General features: G+C 34.8%; 2 protein-coding genes and 2 long non-coding RNA genes across 5 annotated transcripts; 1 reads left to right on the forward strand and 3 right to left on the reverse strand.

Moving 5' to 3' along the window:
• Nucleotides 1-8,882: 8,882 nt before the first annotated feature.
• LOC147276642 (uncharacterized) lies at nucleotides 8,883-9,883 on the reverse strand. The gene is made up of 3 exons (XR_015124042.1): nucleotides 9,725-9,883; nucleotides 9,268-9,329; nucleotides 8,883-9,069 (listed from the first exon to the last, which is right to left on the reverse strand). It is a non-coding gene; the product is annotated as an uncharacterized LOC147276642 (long non-coding RNA).
• A 417-nt stretch (nucleotides 9,884-10,300) lies between these two features.
• On the reverse strand, nucleotides 10,301-11,484 carry LOC147276643 (E3 ubiquitin-protein ligase RZFP34-like). The gene is made up of 6 exons (XM_086253071.1): nucleotides 11,456-11,484; nucleotides 11,273-11,355; nucleotides 11,093-11,184; nucleotides 10,872-10,941; nucleotides 10,714-10,755; nucleotides 10,301-10,597 (listed from the first exon to the last, which is right to left on the reverse strand). The coding sequence occupies exons 2-6, from the start codon at nucleotides 11,300-11,302 to the stop codon at nucleotides 10,445-10,447; spliced, it is 387 nt and encodes a 128-aa protein (XP_086109197.1). The 5' UTR covers nucleotides 11,303-11,355; nucleotides 11,456-11,484; the 3' UTR covers nucleotides 10,301-10,444.
• A 940-nt stretch (nucleotides 11,485-12,424) lies between these two features.
• Nucleotides 12,425-13,040, reverse strand: LOC147276644 (uncharacterized). Its single transcript, XR_015123761.1, has 3 exons — nucleotides 12,805-13,040; nucleotides 12,600-12,687; nucleotides 12,425-12,494 (listed from the first exon to the last, which is right to left on the reverse strand). It is a non-coding gene; the product is annotated as an uncharacterized LOC147276644 (long non-coding RNA).
• Nucleotides 13,041-17,025: 3,985 nt separating this feature from the next.
• On the forward strand, nucleotides 17,026-25,040 carry HAT3.1 (Homeodomain-like protein with RING/FYVE/PHD-type zinc finger domain-containing protein). 2 transcript variants are annotated; one of them, XR_015123917.1, is made up of 10 exons: nucleotides 17,026-17,197; nucleotides 18,541-20,391; nucleotides 20,652-20,817; nucleotides 21,023-21,146; nucleotides 21,223-21,335; nucleotides 21,415-22,089; nucleotides 23,101-23,439; nucleotides 23,829-23,918; nucleotides 24,025-24,602; nucleotides 24,746-25,040. XR_015123917.1 is itself a non-coding variant. In XM_086254578.1 (9 exons), exons 2-9 carry the CDS (start codon nucleotides 18,869-18,871, stop codon nucleotides 24,427-24,429), a joined length of 3,435 nt encoding a protein of 1,144 aa, XP_086110704.1. In that variant the 5' UTR covers nucleotides 17,026-17,197; nucleotides 18,541-18,868; the 3' UTR covers nucleotides 24,430-24,717. The 2 variants fall into 2 exon arrangements, 1 of the variants encoding a protein (XP_086110704.1); XM_086254578.1 differs by lacking the exon at nucleotides 24,746-25,040 and having other exon boundaries at nucleotides 24,025-24,717.
• Nucleotides 25,041-25,176: the final 136 nt, after the last annotated feature.

Consider the following 25,176-nt stretch of genomic DNA (forward strand, 5'->3'; position numbering starts at 1 on the left):
TTCGTCGCCCAAACACACTTTGGGCGATGAAAAATTCCGTCGCCCAAAGAACGTTCCAGCGAGGAAATTAGTTATTCCTCTCCCAAATCTTGTTTAGGCGACGAAAAATTTCGTCACCCAAACATGCTTTGGGCGACGAATAAGGGTGTTCGTCGCCCAAACCCTCTTTGGGCGACGAAATTTGTCCGTCGCCTAAACATTCTTTGGGCGACGAATTTTATGTGTTGGGAGACAAAAAAATTTCGTCGCCCCCAGGTGTCTTTGGGCGACGAAATTTATGGATTCGTCGCCCAAACTCTTGGGCGACGCATCTTGGGCGTCCAATTGCTCGACGAACCAATTTCGTCGCCCAAACGTTTGGGCGACGAAACTCTACTTTGGGCGACGAATTCCGTTCCTCTCCCAAACCCTTTTTTCTTGTAGTGCAGGCGACTACTCTTGTCCCTTAGTGGATCCGTCCTTGGGTGTGTGGAGAGTTTTTTTTTTTTTTTTTTCAAAATAATATGAATTGTCCTTTAAAGTCTTTTCCCTTTATATTAATTAAGTAAATTCACAAATTAAATTAGAGGTGTGCAAATAGCATCACCCATTACAAATTATATTGTCAATACCATCAAGTTGTACCACACATATACTTTTAAATAATAATTCACCGGTCCGATAACAATGATTTAAATTAATAGTACCTTAACAACATAATATGTCAAACAATTTAATAAGAAAATATTAAAACTCATGTAGTAATATATGTTTACGAATGAATAAAAGGGTATATGTCTCAGCACGAGCTTCAAGAGTACGTGGGATCTTGCTTGTGGCAGATCTTTGGCCGTCCGAATAACAATTTGTGTTTTTTATTTTTTATTTTTACTTATGATAGGAAAAAGTTCTTCAGTGGAGCAGTCCTAATTCTCTCTCACAAAAGTATAGTGGGATCAACGAATGTTTGTTGGTCTGCACTTATGTGAGAGGGCAATCCTGTTATACAAGAATTTTTTTCCTAAAAAAATTTATTTATTCAAGTGTATATATGATAGCCGCATATGATTTAGAACTCGTTAATAACTCTACACATGCAGCCGCATAACACCCTTCAAATCTAACACTCTTAAACCCCGACTACAACCTTTAAAGCACACCCCCTCCTCTCATAACCTTATTTCTTCATATTTTATTTACTAAATCCTAATTAAGTTTTCTCTCTTTATTACATATAGAGAATAATATTGTAGAAATATATAGTAGTTCTGATCAAGGCCGGTCCGAGGATTTAGGTGGCCTTAGGCGAAAAAAAAAAATTTGAGGCCCTTTGCCAATTCAATAACAAAAATTAATTAACCAAAAAATCAATAAGCAATTTCTAACTTCATAACTATCAATTTAGTAAGAGAAATTAAAAAATAGAACTGATTTAAATTAATTGAGAATCATTAAGTACACAAAAGTTGGAGTCAGTTTTAAAGATAATTAATACATATATGTAGCAAGCTTCTTGACAATTTATATTCCAAATTCCCTGCTAACAAACTTTTGTTACCAAATTAAAGAGCTTCCTTACTCCTCGATATTAATTAAAGGAGACAAAGTGTAAAGCAACTAAATTTCTGTTTATATTTCAAATTTAATTATTTATTAATGCATTAGTATTCTCATACTACTGTATGCATAACAAGCTAATTATTAATAATATGTATTAGGATTCTCACACATGTAAGTCATTGTAGAGTAATCAACCACATTAAAGTAGTTCACCAAAATATTTAAAAAAATAATACAAAAATAAACCCAAAACATGAAAAACTGAAAGGTTTTTTTTTTTTTTTTTTTTTCAAAGAAGCCTAACTTAGAAGTATGAGGCCCTTTGGGTGGGTGGGCCTTCGGCGGTCGCCCAGCTCGCCTGCCCTCAGGGCTGGCTCTGGTTCTGATGAATAGAGCCTCCACTCGTTCCTTATTCGTCATGATAGTAATTTTTTGTGAATTTTTTTACTTTTTTTTCGAGTTTTACATTTTCTATCTTCGGTTCGTTCAGTGAACCAGTGTCGAACGTTTATCAAATGTTCGACAGATATCTACCAAATGAATCTGAATTGTTTGACAAATTAGTGTTGAACGACTTGTAAAACCGAAAAACAACAACCCGAAAATTCACTCTTGTACTCTAAAAACCCTCACTCCAAATCATCTCAAACAGACAAAAAATGTATTGGCATGAATTAACCAATTAAAATTAGATAAGAAAACATTAGATTTACATTAGATAAGAAAACATTAGATTTATTTTCTAATGGCTATGGTGGAGAGAGGATGTGTGGCAGCAATGTGATGAGACCACCGATGACGATGACAGTGGCAATGAAGGCAGGAGGTGGGGTGTCGGTAGTTTTGGGTTGGGAGGTAGGGTCAGGGGTGATGTGTGTTTGTTGGTTGTGATTGGAGGTGGGTTGTGGGGTGGGGTGTGTAGTTTGGATGTGTTGGTGAGATGTATAGTGCTTGAGTTGGGTGGGTGTGTAGAGAGAAATTTGGTGAGATTAATGAGGTTGGGTTGTTTTGGTAATTAGAAGGAGTGTGTATAAAAGAAAATTCAAATGTGAGAGGAGTGTGAGAGGTGTATAGTGAGAAATGATGTGCAAAGAAAAGAAATGTGGTGTGCAAATAGCAACTTACCCTTTGTAATTCGTTTAGCAACAAAACATTACCCTCTAGATCCATGTTAATGTTTCCAACAACATAATTCCCGCTTTTGTGAGATCATTAGCGGCTTGGTTGGGCAATAATATATGTGTACTTGCATGAATAAATAATTAAGAAGTCCCAAGTGCAAGAGATCATAAAGAAAAGTTTGAAAGAAAATTCTTGGTTTGTACTATTGGGCAGAAAAATTATTGTTTAGTGTACAAGTTGGACGACAACACCCCAAGTACAACATCTAAGATCAAGAACTATTAATACGTCTTCTAATTAATTAACTTAATTCCAGCCTTGAGCTGGTCAATTAATTACTTAATTATTACAAAGTTTTGAGGTGCTTCTGACTACGAAGCTTGCATGATGCTTGTGATCCCTCTTTTGTTGGCAACTAATTAATCTTGTAGACAAAGTTAGGAACTCCAATTTGGTTGACATTAATCCTGTTTTCCGTACAGATATAGAAACCAAGAACATGATAGGGAATACCGAAGATAAATTAGTTAAGCTATATTAAAATAGGTAGGAACTAACTACGAAGAGAGTAATTAAGTTTGGTCCAAAGAAGGGCTCTAAAGCAAAAATTAGCACATGACATGAGTAATATTAGAGGGACCATGTGGCATATGAGATTCACTTATAAATTCATGATTATGGCCGGCCAGCTCTAATTGACACATCACTTGTAATATATATAATACGGAATACTCATGCGATATAAAAAATGTGGTTTTTAAAATACTCATGCCATATTAAATTATGTGAGATTTATTGTGTATATTGACGGGTCTTATAAGTTTTAAATGAATTATTTATGTGTGATTGAATACGTGTTATAATATTTTTAAATTAATAATATCATGTTAGTATATCACATAATGTTACACTTACAAACATTAACTGTATATAATAATGAATTATTATGAAGTGGAGTACATATGGCATATAGAATAAAAGAGGAGATTAGTAAGTCATTTTTGAAGTTCTTCCGTGCACGAATCATTTGTTTTTACATAACTTATATGAAGGCACTTTGAAAATGGAAAGAAAAAATTAAATCTTTTTTTTATTAAGAGAATGACAGACGAATGTTTCAAACTTGTACCAGTAATGCTTCTGAATTAGTCATTGTGGTCGGCTATTAGAATAATAGCGGGAAACACTCAAACACATAAAAATTGATTAGACTTACAATTATGAAATTCAATCATATCATATCCTAAATTCCTAATGACCACAAATATATCCAACCGACTTTTTGCCCGTACAAACTAATTATTAATTGAACTACGGAACACACACTTGATATCTTATTGGCTGATCTATATATATACCAATTTTAATCTTCGACGATTTCTGTGAAAGTGAGAAGAATGGCCAAGTCAAATGCCATAAGCATGTAAAACTGAGATTGTGTTTTTAGTTGTATTACCATATATATAAATGATCACTCGCTCATCATAGAGCGAAAAATTCTCCATTCACCTAACCACCCATTTATTATGGTGTGAGAAATTCAATAATCAGGACCGTTTATTTTTTAGGTCCATCCTTAAGGGTCGTTCATGTAAAAAATTAGTTAAATTGATAATTGTTTGGTTCTCCAAACTTTGCAGACAAATACAATTCGTTAGATAAATTTGAAATGATATTGATAGTAATACACTGAATAAACAATTTTTGATTTGGCTGATTTTTTGCAAAAGTGATCTTTGAATGATGCTCTAAAATATGAAAGGTTCCGATTATTGAAATTCGTTGTTGAGTGGTTAGATGAGCGAAAAATTGGAATTATCCGCTCTATTGTGAGCGAGTAATCATTACTGTATATATATATCTAGCTATTGGTATTACTTAAAGTTCCAACTTGATCTTAACTCTTAAGTCTCATTTAAAACTAAAACATTATTTTGATAATCATTTAAACTAAAAATTAGCTAAACACTACGTAAATTTGCTTTATCAAGAGTGTAGAGGATGTACTTTTTACAACTTAATTTGCTAAAAAATGAACAGACCAAGACCACTGCATCTCACTTCATACTTATAAATGAAATATATATATATAGTTATATACAGGCTCCTTCTATTGAGGTATACCTCAATTTATTTATATTGAGGTATGACCTTGTTGGGGCCCACACGAATCGTTTTGTGTCGATCCGAACCGTTCGCAAGGATCATCTTCATTGATAGATCATCCTTGCAAAAAATTAGCCAAATCGGAAATCATTTGCCTATCTAGCTTTGATCAAACAAATGAACGGTTTCATTGAAAATATTTGGTTCGTCCATGTATTTGATCAAAGTTAGATAGGCAAATGATTTCCGATTTGACTAATTTTTTGCAAGGATGATCTATCAATGGAGATGTAAAAATTGAACAATTCGGATCGACACAAAACAACTTGTGTGGGCCCCAATAAAGTATACCTCAACATAAATAAGTTAATGTATACCTCAACAGAAGGAGCATGTATTATATATATATTTGCTTTAAAAAAAGTTGTTAATTTGTTCCATATTTAGTCACATTACTAATCATATCATTTTCAAAAATGGGACTGATGTAGATATTTATTAACTATACATCTCATATATGACAAGAAAATAATGTTGTATCTAAGAATTTTCATCACCAAGGAGGCAAGGAGCAATAAGCCTCATGTCCAAATAATGTAAGTAAATCTCATATTTTTTAGTCTATTAAAACTTTTATGTATTGAGTGTGTGTATTTATTATATTTATATATCTCATTACATGATCGGTACATGATGATCAAGAGAGAGAAATATAAAATGCATATATTAATTCATTGAAGGAAATTAGACATCTATCTCAAGATCGGATTAACCTACTTTGAAATAATAAATAAATCTAGACATTTATCTTAAAATTAATTGGCAATGAGTAGATACCAAAACTTTCTTATAAGCACTTACACAAAATTATTAATTTTTAATGTAAAACAACACACTCTATTTTCATACTTCCGTAATTCAAACTTAGTACACAAGAAAATATTATCTTATAATTATAATATTTTTTTTTAATATTATTGTATTTGTACATAAAGTGTGAGATGGACCCCAAGGAATAATACTCTTTGAATATAAAGTTATGAGAGACTTAAAGAGTGGATTTATTAGTCACAAAGTGGAGCAAACGTGAGATAATAAGGAACGGTGGTGGAAGGTGAAAACCAGCAATTTGTATTTTGCTGAATGCTGCCTCACGATTTGACTAGAAAGTCAAAAGTCGTCCGTGCAATAAAATAAGTCTGCACGTGAAAGTTTTTAAAGCCATAAAAGCGCACTGGGTATCCCCGGCGTCAAGGAAACATCCTCGATGCCAGTTCACGTGGCACAAAAACGGTGGTGGTCTAACATGCGCACACCGGTTTCCTAACTACTTTCAGGTTCCAGTCAACTTGTACTCTGTAATTTTTTTAGAGGGCTGTGATTTGCATATTTTTTTATTTTTTTTTGCACACTTTAAAAAAAAAAAAAAAAAAACTCAAGATAAAAAGACCATTTAGCCCTCCCCTCACCCACACATGACACACCTCATCCCTATCTCCCCCCCCTACACACCCCATTCCCCATCCTCATCTCCATCTTTTTTTTTTTTTTTCCTTCTTCACTGTCAAAGCCCACCCCTACCTTTTCTCTTCTTCTTCTTTCCCCCACCCCAACCACCTCCCCCCGAGCCCTCCCTTCCTCTTCTTCTTCTTCCCAAAACAGCCACCACCACATTCTTCTCATCTCTCTCTCTCTCTCTCTCTCTCTCTCTCTCTCTCTCACACACACCCAAGCAAACAACCAAAGGTCCAAAATATTAAAAAATAAATAAAAATTGCAGCGGGTTTGGCGAACCAGTGCCGAACCCGGTGGTTTCGTTTAGTAGGTACCCACCGAACAATCCTATTCTATTCGGCAGGTACCTGTCGAACGAAACCACCGGGTTCGGCACGGGTCCGCCGAACCCGTTGCAATTTTTTTTTTCTTCTCTCTGGCGATGGTGAGCTAGCTGGAGGAGCAGTTATAGAGTGGGCAGGAGAGAGGGGTGGGTCGGGTTAGGGTGGGGGGGGAGGGAGGGAGGTGGTCGGGGTAGGGGAAAAAAAAAGAGAGTGGGGGTGGGGAAAGAGAGAGCAAGAGAGAGAAAGGGAGAGAGGAGAGAAGGGCATAGAGGGGTGGGGTGGTTGCCAGTGGTGGTAGGCTGCTCGGCGTGGTCAGGGATGGGTGTGTGCCGGAGAGAGGAGAGGTGGGGAGGGAGGTGGTCGAGGATGGGTGTGTGCTTGTGTGTGTGTGTGTTTTTTTTTTTTTTTCTATTTAGAAAGGCTGTGCAAAAATAAAAATGGATGAGGTATAAGGTCTTTTCCCTTAAGTTTTTTTTTTTTTTTCAAAAATAGTGTGCAAAAAGAAAAAAAGGTGTGCAAATAGCAGCTCTCTTTCTTCCGGTTCAAAGGTTACAGCTAAGGGCATGAAATCCATAATGATTCTTACACAATTATTATATATTAAATTCCAATAATTTCAGATGTTTACCAACACTTCACACATGTATAGGATTAGTGACAAATTTTACTATTATATTAGGGACTTTTAAATAACTCTTGATGCCAAAATTTGATGTATATCACGCCTAACAAGTAACAACAAATATGTTTAATCTAAAAAATGAATAATTTCGCCTATACACTTATACGGTAAGACAATATAATTTTAATTAATTAATATAAATTATCAGACAAGATACAAAAATTAGGATTAAATACCAAATATTAATAATTTTTCAGTAAAACAGCAAAATAATAATTTTTTTTTTTGTTTAGGTACTAACCTAGAGTATGACATTTTGAATTAGGTTATAAATTAGTTTGCTATATGGTTGTGACTATTTGAAATTTATAAAAATTTAAAGTTTATAAAAGTTTAATACTTTTGATTTAGGCTTGAGAGATAAAGTCATATAACCTAGAGACTAAACATTAAAGTTTAAATCTTGCAAACACTGAAAAAACAACAAATCAATAAAAAGTTGTGATTGTTATATAGTCACAGCTCGATAGAACCATGTTTTTTAAAGTTGTTACATAAACTGAAATTTAGTATTTAAAATGAAATGACATAAATATTTTAATAATTAAAATAAAATAATATTGAAATTTAGTACCTAAACTCAACAGCCCTGATATAAAAAACAGTTGCCATAAAGAGATTCTGTTTTTAGGCTAAAGATGGTCCTTTATATTGGAGAGTGGAGCCCTTCCCTTCCCTTGGTGAAATAATAGTATGAATTTTTTTCTTTTATACAAGCATCATCATTAGTGATGACATGCACTTCCACTACAAGAAAAACCTTCATATATATCAGTGATAAACCGATATCTATTTAGGTTTCCAACCGATATAATGCGTGCCGATATCTATTCTCCCATATTACATATCGGTTATTCACTGATGTCTATATTATATTAGATATCGTATTTGTTTGATAATCCGATATGATATACCATCATTGTTATCAGATATTAATGATTTCTGATATCTTAAAAACTACATTCCGATATGTAAGATACTTATGATATCGTCTTGGTACTTAAAATCAGATATAAAATAAGTATAGCATATCGGTTTTGTAATTAAAATTGGATATAAATGGTGTATCACATATCGGTTTGGTACTTAAAATCTGATATAAAAGGTGTATAACATATCGGTTTTATACTAAAAATCTGATATAAATGGTGTATCACATATCGGTTTGGTACTTAAAATCTGATATAAAAAGTGTATAACATATCGATTTTATACTAAAAATATGATATAAAAGGTGTATAACATATTGATTTGGTACTTAAAATCTGATATAAAAATATGCTTTAGATATCGGTTTTTTGTTTTTTAAATGATGTTTAAACTTCATTCCTTATCGTTGCATTTTTACATAATCTGATATGCAATAGGCTTCTGATATTGATAAAAATTAATTGGTAAATATGCATCCACGCAAATTACTAAGCTTCTAAAGTAATCCAACTTAAATTCTTCCATTCATAAAAATGAATCCAACATCCAAACTCAGTAATGAAGTTAACAAAATAAGATTACAAATCCATATAAAAATATGGATAACCCTCATCATGTATACCCCAAAATCACTATCCTATCTCCATAACCTTCACAAAATCCATCTCCAGCTAGCTAGATCCTAATTAAACACATGCCAACATGTACAAAAATAATGAAGGCATGACAGTGCAATTCAGCTAGGCCTAAATTCTGCCTATACAAAAGATTTGAATGTGAACTAGCTAGTATAGTTAGAAACTCGGTTTCTATGAAATCTGACAACTACACATCTTTGTTCCGATCAGCAACCTGTTAGTCACATAAAAGCATGTATTAGAGCATAGCATCGCCTCATAGGTTTGAATCTTCAAACATAGTGGCGTGTGTTAATTCTTACCATGAATCAAATGGTGTTACTGGTGAATTAACATATACCAAATATAATCTGCTAAAACTATCATCATCTCAAGCTAAGAAAATAGCATGGAATAAGAATAGATTCCTTACATGGTGTAGGTTGAGCAGCTTTTCATTTGTCAGTTTCTCTAGAGACAATGCAAGCTCCATTGCTAAATCAAAAAATAAGAAGAGTTTGAGCTCACTAATAACAATTATACATAGCATGTTAGTCCTTGAATGGTCCAATGACAGAAAAATCATCACCACAAAACTCAAATATTTATCTATATTTCGTTCTGTCATTTTTCTTTATCTATATTTCAGCACAGATTTAATGACATATTTCACATTTTTTCACTGTTAAGTAGGTATCCAAATTTCTTCAAACCTCAAATATACTGTGCCGTGAATAACTAAACACGATTTCATGCAAGCACATCACTCGAGAAATAATTTATGTAAATCCTAATTGAGTAAATGATAATTTCGGGTCTAAGGGACAAAATGTTATTGTTAAAGAGTAGCTCTTATCACAAATACACAAGCGAGGGCCAATGAAACTAACCATATAAAGCATCTCCTTTCTCTGCGTGATCAAACTCAGAGAGGGGCATCAGTATAGACTGCAATTTCACTCTTCCACCACGTATATTCTGAGAGTTACCCAAAAAGAAAAAAATATACATATATATATATACACATATATAAGGAATTCAATTTGATAAATGAGAAACTGAATTTAAAGCCTACAGTGTACCAAAAAACACATAAAGCATTATATACTATATAAGAAATAAACCAAACACCTGGTAATAAATTGGTACTTGCACATGTCGGTTAAGGATACCAGCTTAGAAAATTCTATATGTACTTCCAAAGCTGTGGTGTGCAAGTCCATCTCAGAAGGTCTAATATGAACTTAAATTTTGCTACACGAAAATTCATTGATTTTATTCAAGCAATCTAGTACCAGTTGCAAACCTAGATTTATGATTGGATTACAAACTTTAATCATGATATCTCTGTGAAATCTGGAAACATTTTCCATTGATGAAGCTCTCATACAATGTATTCCCCTGCTTTCAAATGTAACCTGCTGACCCTACCCACTAGCATACAGAAAATGGCTCAAATATGAGCAAATATTCCACAAGTGAACTTGCCGAGAAACTAGTATGCAAAGAATAAAGGGACCAGCACTACCCCTCCTTTGTCACAACTAAGAGCTACCTTTTTGTGACACTAATCGATATAATTTAGAAACTAATACATCATAAATCTTTTGTTATCTCACCATCTCCGTAATCCTTGATGTGCATGAGGCTGGCCTTCCTTGTGTCTGCCTTGTATTATAGGATTTGCATTTGAGGCATTTATGTGCCACAATGTGGAAATTTACCTCTGATGTTTCCCCACAATCATTGCAGAGGATCCAAACCTAAATGTAACAGCAAAATAAATGTGCATTTTTACCACCGTAGTTAATTAAATATAAGTGAAAAATTTAATCACCCTTGTTGCCAAAGTCACAGAAGTTATCATGAGTGTACTTACCATCTTATTTTGATAGATTTGAGGCATGGGAGTTACAGCAACCTGAAATTGATTTGAAAGAGATTAGTAAGCTAGAAAATAAAGGTAACGATGAGGCAGTTATATGACTCAAATCATTCTTACAGTGAAAAGCTTAAATGATTGAATTGTAGATTTACCTCGTGATCAAGTTTCTCCCACACACGGGACATATCGCAGTATGATTTTGAGCAAACCGGGCATGAATACCTGCAGAGTTATGCACAATTAATATGGATTCACAACAGTCCAAGAATAAAATAAATCAAGACTACAGATTTTTTATAATTTATATCAACAATTTATATCAGATCATCCTTCTATAGTATATACATATATCTTGAATACAAAAAAGAATTACTGGAAATGCTGCTCCATCTCCTTCACACATTCCAAATGTATAGTGTGTCCACATGGCAAGACAGTAATGTCTGTCATTGTATCGAAAAGAAACTGCACAAATAACTGATGTGAGTTGGTGCACTATTAAGCAGAAAACTCTGTATAATAATTTTTAGAAATAGCATCCTCCAAAGTTTACCTCAAAGCACACAGGGCAATTGTGATGCATTGCATTTTCCACACAATTGTGTGAATCCTTCAACACTGTTGAGTAACAACATCCTAAATCACAGATAGAGACATCCAATTTAGATTATTGAAAAAGGCATAATTAAAAGGATTTCAAAGAAGTAAAGAAAACGTGGGGGGGTTAACGTCTTACCACACTTGTCACAGTGGAAAAAAGTATCCTCACCTCCAGTTCTGTAATACCAAGTAAAACAAATTTAGGCACATGCAAGTGTTTTATCAATGAAGAATCTTTACTAGAAGTAAGGTAATGAAAGGTAGTTCCTAAAAATCAAAATCAAAATAAAAGTAAAAAAAACAGGCAAACAATAATAAAAAGGAACAACGAAAAAGTGCAGAAAGAGTTTAACCTGCAGATACCACATTTGTCACAATGGTACTGATTTTTTGAAACCTAGCAAAATAAAATGGATTTCCAAAACAAATGAACTAAAAACAGGGCTTTATATATATGAGATAAGCTGAACTCAATAAGCTCTCTTTTTTTCATAAACAAGAACTCAGAAGCTTACATCGTCATCAAAAAACTTGCATTTGGAGCAAAAATAGTTTCCCATGCAAACCCCACATTGAGTACAGTGCTGTTGGACCTGAATGAATATCAGAACTTCAGTAGTCATTAACACCATCCTTGAATTATAATTACTGTTACTATTATCAGAATTTTTAAAAAGAAGGCTTACATCTTGTTCTGTGTTGCACAAGGAGCAGATGACATGGAAAAAAGAAGAAGAAGAAGGTCAGGAAGATGGAAAAAAAAAAAAAAGGAAAGAAAAGAAAAGGACTAATACAAGTTGGCATAATAGGTCCAAGTATTCCACAGAGAAAGAAAAGAAAGATGCTGAACCTTATCCATAAAGTTTGCATCTTTTGATTTGAACCCTTTAACATTCACATTAGGAGAGTTAAAGGAAAGTAAATCTAAGGAAATTCATATCCAGCAAAACCCAGATAAAATCAAATCTACTTGTGAAAATGAAAGGTACGTCATAATTTTTAATTCTATTTCCCATTCCTTTTAAAGACTTCTACAGCTGGCTGCGTATTAATCTTATAGCTAAAAATCATACAAACTTAAAAAGCAAGTGAGAGAGACAGTAAAAGCAGCTAACCCTTTTCAGATCATGGCGAGGAAGGTCATGGCAATCAAGAGGATCAACTTCCATTGAATTCTGCTAAAAAAAAAAAAAAAAATCCACCCAAATTATAAGATGCTGAGTTGTAAATATTATTATTGCTAATCAAAGTTAAATAAAAACCCAATAGCAAAAACTGACTTTGGATTCGTTATGGCAATGCCTGCAATCGAAAATCTCATCACAACATGGTGCTCTGATCTTGCATCTCCTTCTATAATGCGTGCACCTTCAAATATATTTCACCAACCAAAATTAGTCATAAAAATCAGTTCAAAAACCAATCTTTGTTTTCCGAAAAAAGCAAAAAAAAATTGAAAATTAGAAACGAATGAATTATGAATACCCGAATTTTCCAGATCCCAGGTCCATGGCAGACTGGTCAGTTTGATGAGAAAGGTCGTTAATGGAGATCAGGGTCTCGAAGCCGCTCTCCATTCTCCAAAGTTACCTTAATAAATCAAGATACCCAGAAACATTTAAGCTGAAACAAGCTGTAAAAAATGGCGAGAGAAGGAGGAAGAAGAAGAAGACCATTACTCCATGAGCAAGGCCTAGCTTACCTTGCAGAGCAGTAACAGAGCGCAGAGGTTGAAATGCTGATTCCCAAACGGGGCCTAAATTTGTCTAAATTCAACCAAAATTCCTAAAAATAATAGAGAAAATCAGGCTTCCGAAGGAAGAGTATAGCAAGCAAACAAGGTGAATAAAAAACACAAAAAGCAAGAGCGAGAGAGAGTACCTGAGAGAGCTCTCGGAGAACAGAGTCGGAGTTGGATAGGTGTTACACAAAAAGCTAGACGATGGATACTAGGCGATGGGTGTTGGACGATGGGTGATAGATCTCGTATCATTGGTCCCGAGGTCTCGTCGTTGCCTTCCATCAGAGAGAGAAAGTGAAACCCTAGGCGATGGGTGTTGGACGATGGGTGATAGATCTCGTATCATTGGTCCCGAGGTCTTGTCGTTGCCTTCCATCAGAGAGAGAAAGTGAAACCCTAGAATTTGGGGGTTTTGCAATTTTGGATGAGTGAATCGTGTTTAGGAGGAAGAGAAAAGAGAGATAGAGAGATCGAAGGAGAGTTTGGTCGATCTGAGTTTGGTCTCAATGAGCGAGGGTGAGAGGGAAGGACCTGAGTTTTGTCTGATGGAGTCTGAGTGAATGTGTCTGCGAGTGAAGAGTTCTCAAGCCTTTGGGAATTTTTGAGAAGCAGGATCGATGAGGTAGAGACCTCATGGATTCTGGTCTGGGGGTTCAGTGAGGGTTTGTGGTTGAGTGAGAGTGTTGAGGGATATATGGGGTATGAAGTTAGAAGGTACGTGGGAAAAAAAATAAACTTAGAGTGAACAGTAACGAGCGCCTTTTTCTTTATATTAGTTTAGGGTTTAGATATCAGTTATGACAATTAGATATCAGTTTTTTACGTAACAGTAACTTATACTCAAAACTTTAGATATCAGATTTATAACATGACGATATATAAACGTGTTTAGATATCAATTTTAAAAAACTAAAAATCTAACTGATATTAAAAAATTTTACAATATCGATTACGTTAAAACTGATATCTATGTAGTGATGTCTATTAAGGTTTTTCTTGTAGTGTTCCAATACCTTGGTCCTTTATATTGGGTTGTAGTTCGACCCATATTTATTTCTTAAGTTATTTTAACACAAAACCCAACCTATTTCTAACCTTAAGTAAGTCCAGCTTATCCATTTTGGAATCCTAATTCTGCATTTGAGTGTTATGTGAAGGTTTCTCTTGTAAATATTAGATGATTTATATCAATTAGACACTATATAAACAATATCTTTAATGAATTAACAATAAAACACTGCATATATACTAATAAGAGCAGTGTTGGAGATCCCAAATTTGAATCTCAAATGATATGTTAGTATTTCATTTATTCATACGTGGCTCACCCTAAGAATTATTTATTTACAATAAGTAACACACTGACTTATGTATTTGGGATCCCAAATTAACCTAGCATTATTTGAGATTAATGAAATACTAACACATCATTTAAAATCCCTAATTGCTCATAATTCAGCTCTTTCCATTCTCTTCTTCTAGATTCTCCCCCCGGCCCCCAAATATATTATATATCATAGTTTCAGAAATTTAGAATGAAGAGAGCAGTTTGCTCACCTCCTTTAACTCAGGTGTATGCTCACCTTCCATCTAAAATGCTGCCATGTGTTTAAAAAATTAATCATGAGTTAATCTATTGTATTTAATTATTTCTGATATTATAATGATGAGAGAGAAAAATAATTTGATAACTCTTTTCTTATTTTATCCTTATCTTTTATTACTCAACTTTTTTTTATTACCCGTTAATTTCTCTTTTCTCTTTTATTTAATTATTTCTAATAATTTTTACTTCTTTTGTTTTTTTGCTTTTCTCCAGTACGCCTCTAGTACTCAAAAAATCACATCCATTTTTTTGGGTCTTCTCCTGTATACACATTTATATATTTTTTTAATTAATTAAAAAATAAAATATTCTAACAACACATTTGCAATTCGAACAAAAAACTCATTTGCAAAGTTTAATCTAAAATGTTGGCCAAACAAAAATCTAAAACAACTCATTTACATACATAGAAAATCCAATAAAAAAGTTACATGAGTTAAAAAAAAAAAAAAAATTATGTGGTTGCAACTATTCTTCTCTCTTCAAATGCTGCAACACCTTGGATTGACCTAAGAATTTGTTTGATCTGAAAAGGTCATGTATGAGACAAGAAAGAAGAATTCTTAGGCAAAAAAAAAAAAGTGTTGTTGGATAATTTTTTTTAATTAATTAAAAAAGTAGATAAAAGGTGTATACATGAGAAAACCCAAAAAAATTGGATGTGGTTTTTTGGGTACTGGAGGCATACTAGAAAAAAAGCAAAAAAAAAAAAAGCAAAAATTATTAAATGCATATGGTTTTTTAAATACTAGAGGCGTCCTGGAAAGAGCAAAAAAACAAAAGAAGCAAAAATTATTAGAAAGAATTAAATAAAAGAGAAAATAAAAATTAATAGGTAATAAAAAAGTGAAAAAAAGTTGAGTAATAAAAGATAAGGATAAAAGTAGAAAAGAGTTGTCAAATTATTTTTCTCTCTCATCATTATAATATCAGAAATAATTAAATACAATAGATTAACTCATGGTTAATTTTTTAAACACATGGCAGCATTTTAGATGGGAGGTGAGCATACACCTGAGTTAAAGGAGGTGAGCAAAACTGCTCTCTAGAATGAAAGTTATATATTTCCTCATTACCATTTTCAACATTTCCAAACATGCATAATAATGAGAATCAAGATTCATTTGACACTGCTTTTAAAATTGTTAAAAACGCTTTCAAATTAATAAAAGCACTTTTAGTAGCATTTGTTAAAAATAAATAAAAATGTTTATGAGTTATAAAAACGCTTTTAAGTGGTCAGGTACTTTATTAGGAAACATTTTCAAGTGCTTTTGCATGAATTATTTAGAATTTTTTTATAAAAATTTGTATGTAGTTATAAGCAGAAACACTTATATTAAAAACACTACTAAATATAAGGTTTCCTAAAAAGTAGCGCCAAACGGGCCTTTATTCATTAACATCTATTGGAATGAGTATGGATATGACATCTTTAAGGAACACATTATGTGAACCAAGCGTGGCCTTTATTGGGCAATGATTATGGTTTACATTGGGTTATAGTTATGAATTCTATGAAAATGATCATTCAAGTACAATAGTAACCAGGCCCAACTGTAAGGTGTTTGGTCCCTATACAAACTTTGAAATTTGGCCTTTGGACTTGGGTCAGGTTCCTCATTTGGGACTTAGTAAATATGATATCTCTTAATTCCAAGTATATATAGGAATAACTTGCACGGGCCGGTGACCTACTGGTAAAAATGAGTATGAGGCAAACTATAAACTCAAATATCATGGATTTGAACGCTCACGCAAAACATATGACTTTACTTGATACATGTGGCTTGCGTGTGATTGCACATATTCAAAATTTACCATTGAAACATTGTACCTAATGAAGAGCTATGGTGAAATGGGGTTGACCTAGTTGGCCGAAGACAATAGCTCTTCCCTTCCACACTCGGGTTCGAGCCCTTCTCCTCCTCTATAATAAAAAAAAAATGAAGAGCTATGAAATTTTTTTCTGGTTGCATAAAAAAATTAATGATATGATTTTTAATTTCGGTAGCTCACACTTTCTAATTTTAGAAACTTTAAAAGCCTTCCAAGTATAGAGATTAGAGGCCCTAGGTGGCCTATTATAGGCCATATACCGGCCCGTGATCGAGTTCATACAAGCCAAGCCCATACAATAATCGGGCCTAATCAAATAAATGGTCTCAACTCCAAACCAAAACAAACCATTTTCTTCCATGACGAGCCATGCATGCAAACAACAACGAATTATCATCAAGGCCCAAAACCAAAAGGACGCGACACAATCACACAAACCTCAGGCGCAAAATAGCGCGGAAGCTGACTCAGCAGAAAAGGCTCAAAGGCTGGGAGGCGCAACGGTGGCCCAGATTTATAGAGGACTGTGTTGAGTGAGAACCCCTTGTTTTCCCTCGGCGGTGTGAACAAGCATCGGGAACACACACAACCACACAAAAAGATCCAAAACCCTCCCTCTCTCTCTTTCTCTCTCCTCAACTGTGCTTCGAATTGCGGTGGAAACTACTAGATTCACCAGCTACGCACACAAGGTAACTTTTTAATATTAATATATATTTTTTATTTTTTATTTTTATGAAAAATTAGGTTTCTGAAAAACAAGTCTCAACCTTTAGGTTCTTCTTCTTCTTCTTCAATGTAATTATGGTTGAAGAAGTTACCTAAGGTGAGTTGCCGAATTCTTTTTGAAATTTCCGTAGCTATTTGATTTCTGTTAACTGAGCCAAGTGAGCTCAGCTGCGGATAAGTGGACGTGGTTTTGTTTTTGTTTTCTTTCTATGGTATTTCTCGGAACAGAGTTTATGAGCTACAATGTTTTTGATTATGTATGATTTTTTTCCTTTTTTTTTTTTATGTGTTGGAAATGGGCTTTTTACGGTTCTAGCTCATAGTGTAGGAGCTGGAAATATGCATTTACGTATTGAAGTACGTGAGTGATATTCAATGTACCTTTGATTTGGCTGGTGAATCACCCAGCTAGATTAAGAGTTTGGATATTGAATGTTGAGTTTTGTGTCATTAATTTCACTGTTAAAGCTATATTTATTTTGTGTATTTTGTTATTTATTAATCAACTCTCAGTCTATGAGATTTGAACTCAGACATACTCCGACAAAGGGAGATTGGGTGTCTAACTAGATGAAATGGTCTTTTGTATATTGTTGTTGAATGATAACGTATATTTACTTGTTTATCTTTCTTATTAAACCGTATGTGTCTTTTGTTTATAACTATGAGTTATTCTCTGAATTAAATAAGAACCTGTTTCCTAACTGTTAAATTTGATATAGACGACTGAGACACATATATAGTAGGTGAGATACATCTCAACCATTCATATATGATGTAATGGCTGAAAAACTAGGTCCTCAATTAAGGACAAAATCATTCGTACATGTACATAAACCTATGTGGGTGACTAGTTTCCGAGATGCATTTCAAATGTACATTCTTAGCGACATTCATGATGTCGAATAAGCTGACCCTTGCAAAATTAGGACAAGTGATAAAAGGCTATCAGTCTGGGTTGCATAATCTTTGTCCCATATGCAAGCTGTTTCGAGTTACTGTGGCAACCTTGTTCTCATGATTCACGTTATTAGTGCTGCATAGTGTGGCCAGTTTTTAGCACTTAGAAAGTTCTCTTCTGCTTTCTCATCACTTCTTATGTCCTGTAATTTGCTACCTTGTACTCATTGCAATCCGTGTCATTGTTAGTCTTCATGGTTCATTATCTGTTGTCTAATTTGACCTTTTATTTAGGAGGATGAAAAATGTCTTCTTTCTTTTTCTTTTTTCCTCCCTCTATTAATGGGGGAGGGTGTTCTTCTTGATGTCTATATAGCAATTTTATAATCTTTTCACTCTGCTGCAGGTGTATGGTGTGCATTCAATGCAAGAACATCAGAAGTAGTTGCATGATTGAGAATTCTTTTATGCATTGTCGATTTTGGGGTGAGACTTATTAATGCAAAGTTGGATTTTTGTTGTATGTTAAAGATTTATAATTGTTAAATACGATCAGATAGCAGACTGGAGATGAGGTATTGATCAGTTATTAGCCGCATTAGTTATTTGAATAACGTAACCCCCCCTCCTTCTTTCGGGATTGAGTCCCCAAACAAATAAAACCTTTTCCTTGGCCAAGTATCAAACAGATAGAGTTAAGGATATTTATCCCTGTATAGCCTTTCCATCTTAATATGGTTGATGCTGCACAACTGGATATTCCTCCAGAACATGTGAGCAGGCAAACTGTAACATGCCAAGAAGAAAGTACATCAGGACAGGTACATGAAATTGGTTCTGGAAATCGATGTAGTGAACCAACCAAACAAAACATTAGCTGTGACGTTGTTCAAAATGAGCTACAGGAAAGTACATCAGGACAGATACATGAAATTGGCTGTGAGGTTGTTCAAAATGAGCTACAGGAAATCTGCAAAGCATCCAACAATGCTGACAAACTATTGCAATCATTCTCTGACAATGTGACTGAGAATTCTTATCCTGAACAATCGGGACTGCTTCTTGAAGATGTGAGCAAGAGTAGTCAAAGCGGTTCTGGAAACGCTTTTACCAAACCAACAGCAGAGGGACATCATTCCAGCTCTGAACACATACAAAATGAACCGTTGCAATCCTCAATTGCAGTATCTAGTTGCACTATTAATGACCAATTGCAACCATCTCCAGGAAATGTGACCAAGAATTCTCTTACTGAACGATTGAAACTGCCTCATGAAGAGCTGGGTGTGAATTGTCAGACTAGTAAAACTTCATGCTCTGACAAAATGTTGTTCGAACAGATAAATGATTTTGGTTTTGGAACTTCATCTAGTGAAGCAGCAGAAGAAAAGCATCCCTTAAGCTCTGATTTTGTACAAAATGAATTGTTACAAACCATTATTCCGGTACCCAGCTGTGGTGGCAATGAACAGGTCCAGTCAATTAGTGAAAATGTGAACACGACTTCTCCTAATGAACAATCAGGACTGCCTCCTGAAGATGTGAGCAAGACTTGTCAGACTGACAAAATTTCATGCTCTCACCAAACTACATTAGAGCAGATCAATAAATTTGGTTCTGGAAGTGTACATAATGAACCGTCAAAACCGAAAGATCATACTGGCTCTGTACCTCCCCAAAGTGATGAAGTTAAAGCTAGCACTGCAGTATCCAGCTCTGTTATTTTTGAACTACCTGGCCCTTCTATTGAAGCTATGACCAACAATTCTCCTATTGGACATTTGGAACCTCCCCTTGAAGATGCAAGCAAGAGTCCTAGTGATGAACAAATGGAACCACAGCCAGTAGATGTGACCCAAAATTATAGTCTTGAACAGTCGGAAACACCACCTAAGAATGCATCAAAGGACTCTAGCCAGTTAGGACGTAAGGATAATCAAAACTCAAAATCAAGAAATAAGTCTATGTCGAGGTCTTTGATAGGCAGCGACAGAGTTCTGCGCTCAAGGACGGAGGAGAAACCTAAAGCTCTTGAATCAAGTAATAATGTTGCAACTCTTGAATCAAGTAATAGTGTTGCACCTGTAAGTAATGGGGAAGAGAAAAAAAGGAAGAAGAGAAAGAAGAGACAACGGGAGAGAGTCATAGCTGATGAATTTTCAAGAATCAGGAAACATCTGAGATACTTGCTGAACCGAATAAGCTATGAGCAATCTCTGATTGATGCTTATTCTGGTGAAGGCTGGAAAGGATTCAGGTGCCTAAGTTGTACTATACAGTTTTCTTTATGAACATAGTCATTATGTAACATTTACATCTTTAGTTGGCTGCTTTAGTTATGAGATGCTAGAGGAATTAGATGTTTTCATTTCAGAATGATTTAGTCTTGTTGAATACTTGAGCTCTCTTGAGAGTGGCCTTGTTTTGGTCTTCAGTTTGGTCATTTTTAATTTTATTCTTTTCAGGTCTATAATTTATCTCGAGCGTTGGCTTCTGACTGTTTTTGTAATGTTGCAGCCTAGAAAAACTAAAGCCAGAGAAGGAGCTTCAACGAGCTACTTCTGAAATACTTCGACGCAAATTGAAAATAAGAGACCTATTTCAACGTATTGATTCACTATGTGCCGAAGGAATGCTTCCAGAAACTTTATTTGATTCCGAAGGACAGATTGACAGTGAGGATGTAGGAGAATTTTTCAATTTTGAGTTCCACTCGTTAAGAAAATACTAATTCTCTCCTTGACATAATTTGGTTGTTTGACTTATTTTTCGTTTGGCATGAGAATAATTTTGTATTTATTATTTTTGTTTATAGGTTCTGAGTTCTGATTTCTTTTTCATTTTTTTGTAAAGAATAACTTGATTTTGGAACTGTAAATCTTGGGCAGATTTTCTGTGCAAAATGTGGGTCCAAGGACTTGTCTACTGATAATGATATTATACTCTGCGATGGTGCTTGTGACCGTGGATTCCACCAGTTCTGTCTGGAACCGCCACTATTGAGTGAAGACAGTAATGCCCAGAACACCTCCCTTTTTCTTTGTTATTTATGATTCCTTGGTTCCTTATTTAATTATCTGTCTTGCAGTTCCTCCTGACGATGAGGGTTGGCTATGCCCTGGATGCGACTGCAAAGTTGATTGCATTGATTTGCTTAATGACTCTCAAGGAACAAATCTTTCTATTACTGACAGCTGGGAGGTCAATGTCAAAAGCTGCAGTCGTTTCCTCTCTTAATTAAACACTCTGATCTCTTATATCGTTCCTATTTCATGTGCAGAATGTATTTCCTGAAGCAGCTGCTGCAGCATCGGCAGGAAAAAATCAGGAGCACAACCATGGACTTTCATCAGATGATTCTGATGATAATGATTATGACCCTGATGGTCCAGAAACGGATGAGAAAGTTCAGGGAGAAGAATCATCTTCTGACGAATCTGAATACGCATCTGCAGATGATGAATTTGAGGCTCCAAAAAGTAATGATGACCAGTACTTAGGTCTTCCTTCTGATGATTCAGAGGATGATGACTACGATCCTGATGGTCCAGATGATGAATTTGAGGCTCCAAAAAGTAATGATGATCAGTACTTAGGTCTTCCTTCTGATGATTCAGAGGATGATGACTATGATCCTGATGCTCCAGATGTCAATGATGATGTTAAGCAGGAAAGTTCAAGTTCTGATTTTACATCCGACTCTGAGGATCTTGCGGCTGCACTTGATGATTGTAATAGGTCTTTCGAAAATGTTGATGGTCCCAAATTATCATCATTGGAAGGTAGTAGGATTCTTAGAGGCTCCGGCAAACAAAGTTCTAAGCGTGGGCAAAAGAGAAGTTCTTTAAAAATTGAGTTATTATCTTTATTAGAGTCTGGTCCTGGCCAAGATGGTTCAGCACCTGTTTCTGGGAAAAGGCACATAGAAAGGTTGGACTACAAAAGGCTGCATGATGTGAGTGTCATTTCAAAGTATTATTTTTTACTATGATTCTGTGATCCTTCCACTTGCACTTGCTGCATTCTCTTATTTTGTTGGGTATGGTATTTGTACACCAGATTGTTATTCTATGCTTCACAATTTTGATTGTCAAAACTGACTTTGTCCTTTCTGTCATTTATGATTGACTTGGTTTTAAATACTTAATGTTATATATGAGAGTTGAATCAAACAGATTCAAGTCAATTACTTCTGTTGTTAGCAGTGCATGATAGGTAAATGCATCATTACATATATGCAGGTCTTATTAGTTCTAACCTGATTTAGGACATTATTTTTTGTTCTTTCCTGGAGAGACCTGAATAAACATGTTTATAGCTCCTCTCTGGATATTGAATTAATCATGTTGTTAGTGCATAGTGTATATTTGGAAGCACTGCAGTTTGTCCCCTATGGTCCTTGTTTATCTCCATCAACACTTTGTAATATTTTTCCTTTATCTTTTAATCAAGAACAGTAATTTCAACTAAAAAAAATTTTCTTACTGCACCAGAAATGCATAGGCAATGATGCTATTCAAACTGAAACTAAATTTGCTTGTTTTTTTTACCTTGACCAGCCTGACATGGTTTCTTTATTCCTGGCTAACTTCAAGATTTGGTTATGTTGTACTTGTCGTTTTACAAGTACACATATGCACATGAGAATTTAGACTCTTGTAACATTGATTGGTGGGGCAATGCTTCATAATCCATGGCCATATCCCTTGAAAAAAAATAAAATAAATAGATAACTGAAATCTGTTATGCAGTGTGCATTGGTTATAATTTCTAAATGGTGTGTACTATTATGTTTCATTCTTATCTTGTAGAAATGTATATTACTGTGCTTGAAAGATCGTATGCATTATTCTATGGCTAGGTTGTCATTACTGTTCTTTCTAGTACTACTATGTTGCATTTTAGTCTTGTTCTATTCCACTTTCTAGTTTGCTCAAGTCTGCTCTATTTACCCTGATGTCTAAAGGAGACATATGGAAATGTTCCTTCTGATTCAAGTGATGATGAAGACTGGAATAATATTGCCACAGCAAGGAAAAGGAAGAAAGGTACTGGACAAGTTGCTTCAGGGTCACCAAATGGAAACACGCCAACCATTAAGAGCGGAGTAATCACTGAAGATATAAAACATGACCTAGATGAGAATGAGCATACTCCTAGGAGAACTCCTCGTCGAAAGTCAAATGTTGAAGATACAAGTAATACATCGAATAAATCACTTAAAGGCTCTGCTAAATCTGGTTCTACTAGTGGGAGAGCTAGATCAACATCAACATATAGAAGACTTGGGGAAGCTACAACTCAGGTAATTTGGTCTGGATTGTTTCTACTCTTTCTAGCTTCTGAATTTGAATAGTTGGTATAGCAAGATTTTTTAAATGCATTTGAACGAAATCAGGACGTTGTGCAGTTGTGCCAACATTCACTCCTTTATCAGTGAGTAGTTTATTTTTTTGAAAGTGAACTGCTGTGTCATAAAGATGCCAGTAATTGTCTTCTAGCAATCTCTATTTATTGTTAAATCAATTTTTTAAATCTGTAATGCTAAATTCATGCTTTCTTTGTCCTTATCATTTCCCTTGCCATAAATTATAGCATTTTATTTTCTGCTCGGTGTGTATATGCTTGAATAATGCTTGATTCAATGATTTCAAAACTCTCTTTATCTTAAATTATGGTCAACTGTTATTTCAGCGACTCTACAAATTTTTCAAGGAAAATCAATATCCAGACCGAGATACAAAGGAAAGTCTGGCCCAAGAACTAGGACTCGTGGCTAAACAGGTCATATCTTCTTTCATCTATGTATCAATATTACCGTTTCCGTTCTTTTTTTTTTTTTTAATTGTTAACATGACATCATGTTTTCTTTATCTGAGTATTATTGCAGGTAAGCAAATGGTTTGAAAATGCTCGCCATTGTGTGAAGGCAGGTATTGGTAAAAGCGCTTCAGAAAATGGCACTCCCTTGCCTCAAAACAATAGAGAACAACTTGAACAAGGAGATACAGTAATTGGAGATTCTGATCACAAAGGAGCTCAAAACAAGGAATCGCCTAGGAAAGATGATGCCATGACAGGTTGCAGTGGGGATGTGAAGGATAGTGAATTGGTGACTCGGGAAAGCAGTCGACCAAATCCTATTACTCCAAACAATAGAAAGAGGAAGCGTAGGTCAGATAGTGGGGCATCAGATCTTGATCCAAAAATCGAGACACCAATGACTCCAGCTGAACCAGAAACTAGTGTGAAAGGTGGCAGAGCTAAGACTAGACGAAGGAAATCTGTTTCTTGATGATTAAAATTTTGATCCTCCAGGGGAAGAATTTTGACCATTTTACATTTACCCTTTGCAATAGAGACCTCATGGGGCATGAATCTGGCAAATATCTTGAAGGGTTAATCCAAGAATGGACGCCCATCTTGTCCTGTAATCTGGTATTAAACTTGGGTTTTTTCCTATTTCAGGTAGGTCATTTTCAAATTAACTGCCCCCTCACAAATGCTATATATAAAGCTTTTCTGTATAACTAGCTCATCATCAATTCTAAATATTGTTCGTTCTGTCGAACATCTTCTCCAATCCTCTATCTTCCATTTTTCTAATGCAGTGTCGGATCCTGTGCTAGAAATCCATGCTCGTAGTGTGAAACCTGCGGAGCACCTACTAAATGCAGCACTTTGTTTTTCTTGTTCTTTTCCTATAACCTGATTGATGCTAGTAAATTTTAGGAAACTATTGTCTACTACATTTTTTCTTTCATTGTGTGTTAATTATGACTTCAAATAAGTGTAGAAGTTGATTCTTTCTTTTCTGCCTTTTAAAAAACATTCCTCGCCGAAACTTTAAAGGAAACAATTATACCCAAACAAATATGTATGAAATTATTTTCATGCATACAATTGTAGCCCTCAGTTCAAAAGGGTATAACAAATCTCTTTGCTGCATCTATCCTGCAAAAAGAGGCTTGCAAGGCTGGTCATGGCATATGCATCTCTGCTACAGCTCCCTTGTATCAGCAGCAACAATTGGAAACTGTAA

The sequence above is a fragment of the Dryas octopetala genome, chromosome 8 (genome assembly GCF_963921425.1).
Source record: "Dryas octopetala chromosome 8, drDryOcto1.1, whole genome shotgun sequence".
NCBI classification, from domain to species: Eukaryota; Viridiplantae; Streptophyta; class Magnoliopsida; order Rosales; family Rosaceae; genus Dryas; species Dryas octopetala.

What these genes read in the sequence shown, in the direction of transcription:
- LOC147276643 (XM_086253071.1), bottom strand. Translation starts at nt 11,302, where the DNA reads ATGCATCACAATTGCCCTGTGTGCTTTGAG. An exon ending in ATTGCCCTGTGTGCTTTGAG is followed by an intron (nt 11,185 to 11,272) that starts GTAAACTTTGGA and finishes TTATTTGTGCAG; the next exon opens with TTTCTTTTCGATACAATGAC. An exon ending in AAATCTATCAAAATAAGATG is followed by an intron (nt 10,598 to 10,713) that starts GTAAGTACACTC and finishes TGTTACATTTAG; the next exon opens with GTTTGGATCCTCTGCAATGA.
- HAT3.1 (XM_086254578.1), top strand. Translation starts at nt 18,869, where the DNA reads ATGGTTGATGCTGCACAACTGGATATTCCTCCAGAACATGTGAGCAGG. An exon ending in TTGGGGAAGCTACAACTCAG is followed by an intron (nt 23,440 to 23,828) that starts GTAATTTGGTCT and finishes CTGTTATTTCAG; the next exon opens with CGACTCTACAAATTTTTCAA. An exon ending in TAGGACTCGTGGCTAAACAG is followed by an intron (nt 23,919 to 24,024) that starts GTCATATCTTCT and finishes GTATTATTGCAG; the next exon opens with GTAAGCAAATGGTTTGAAAA.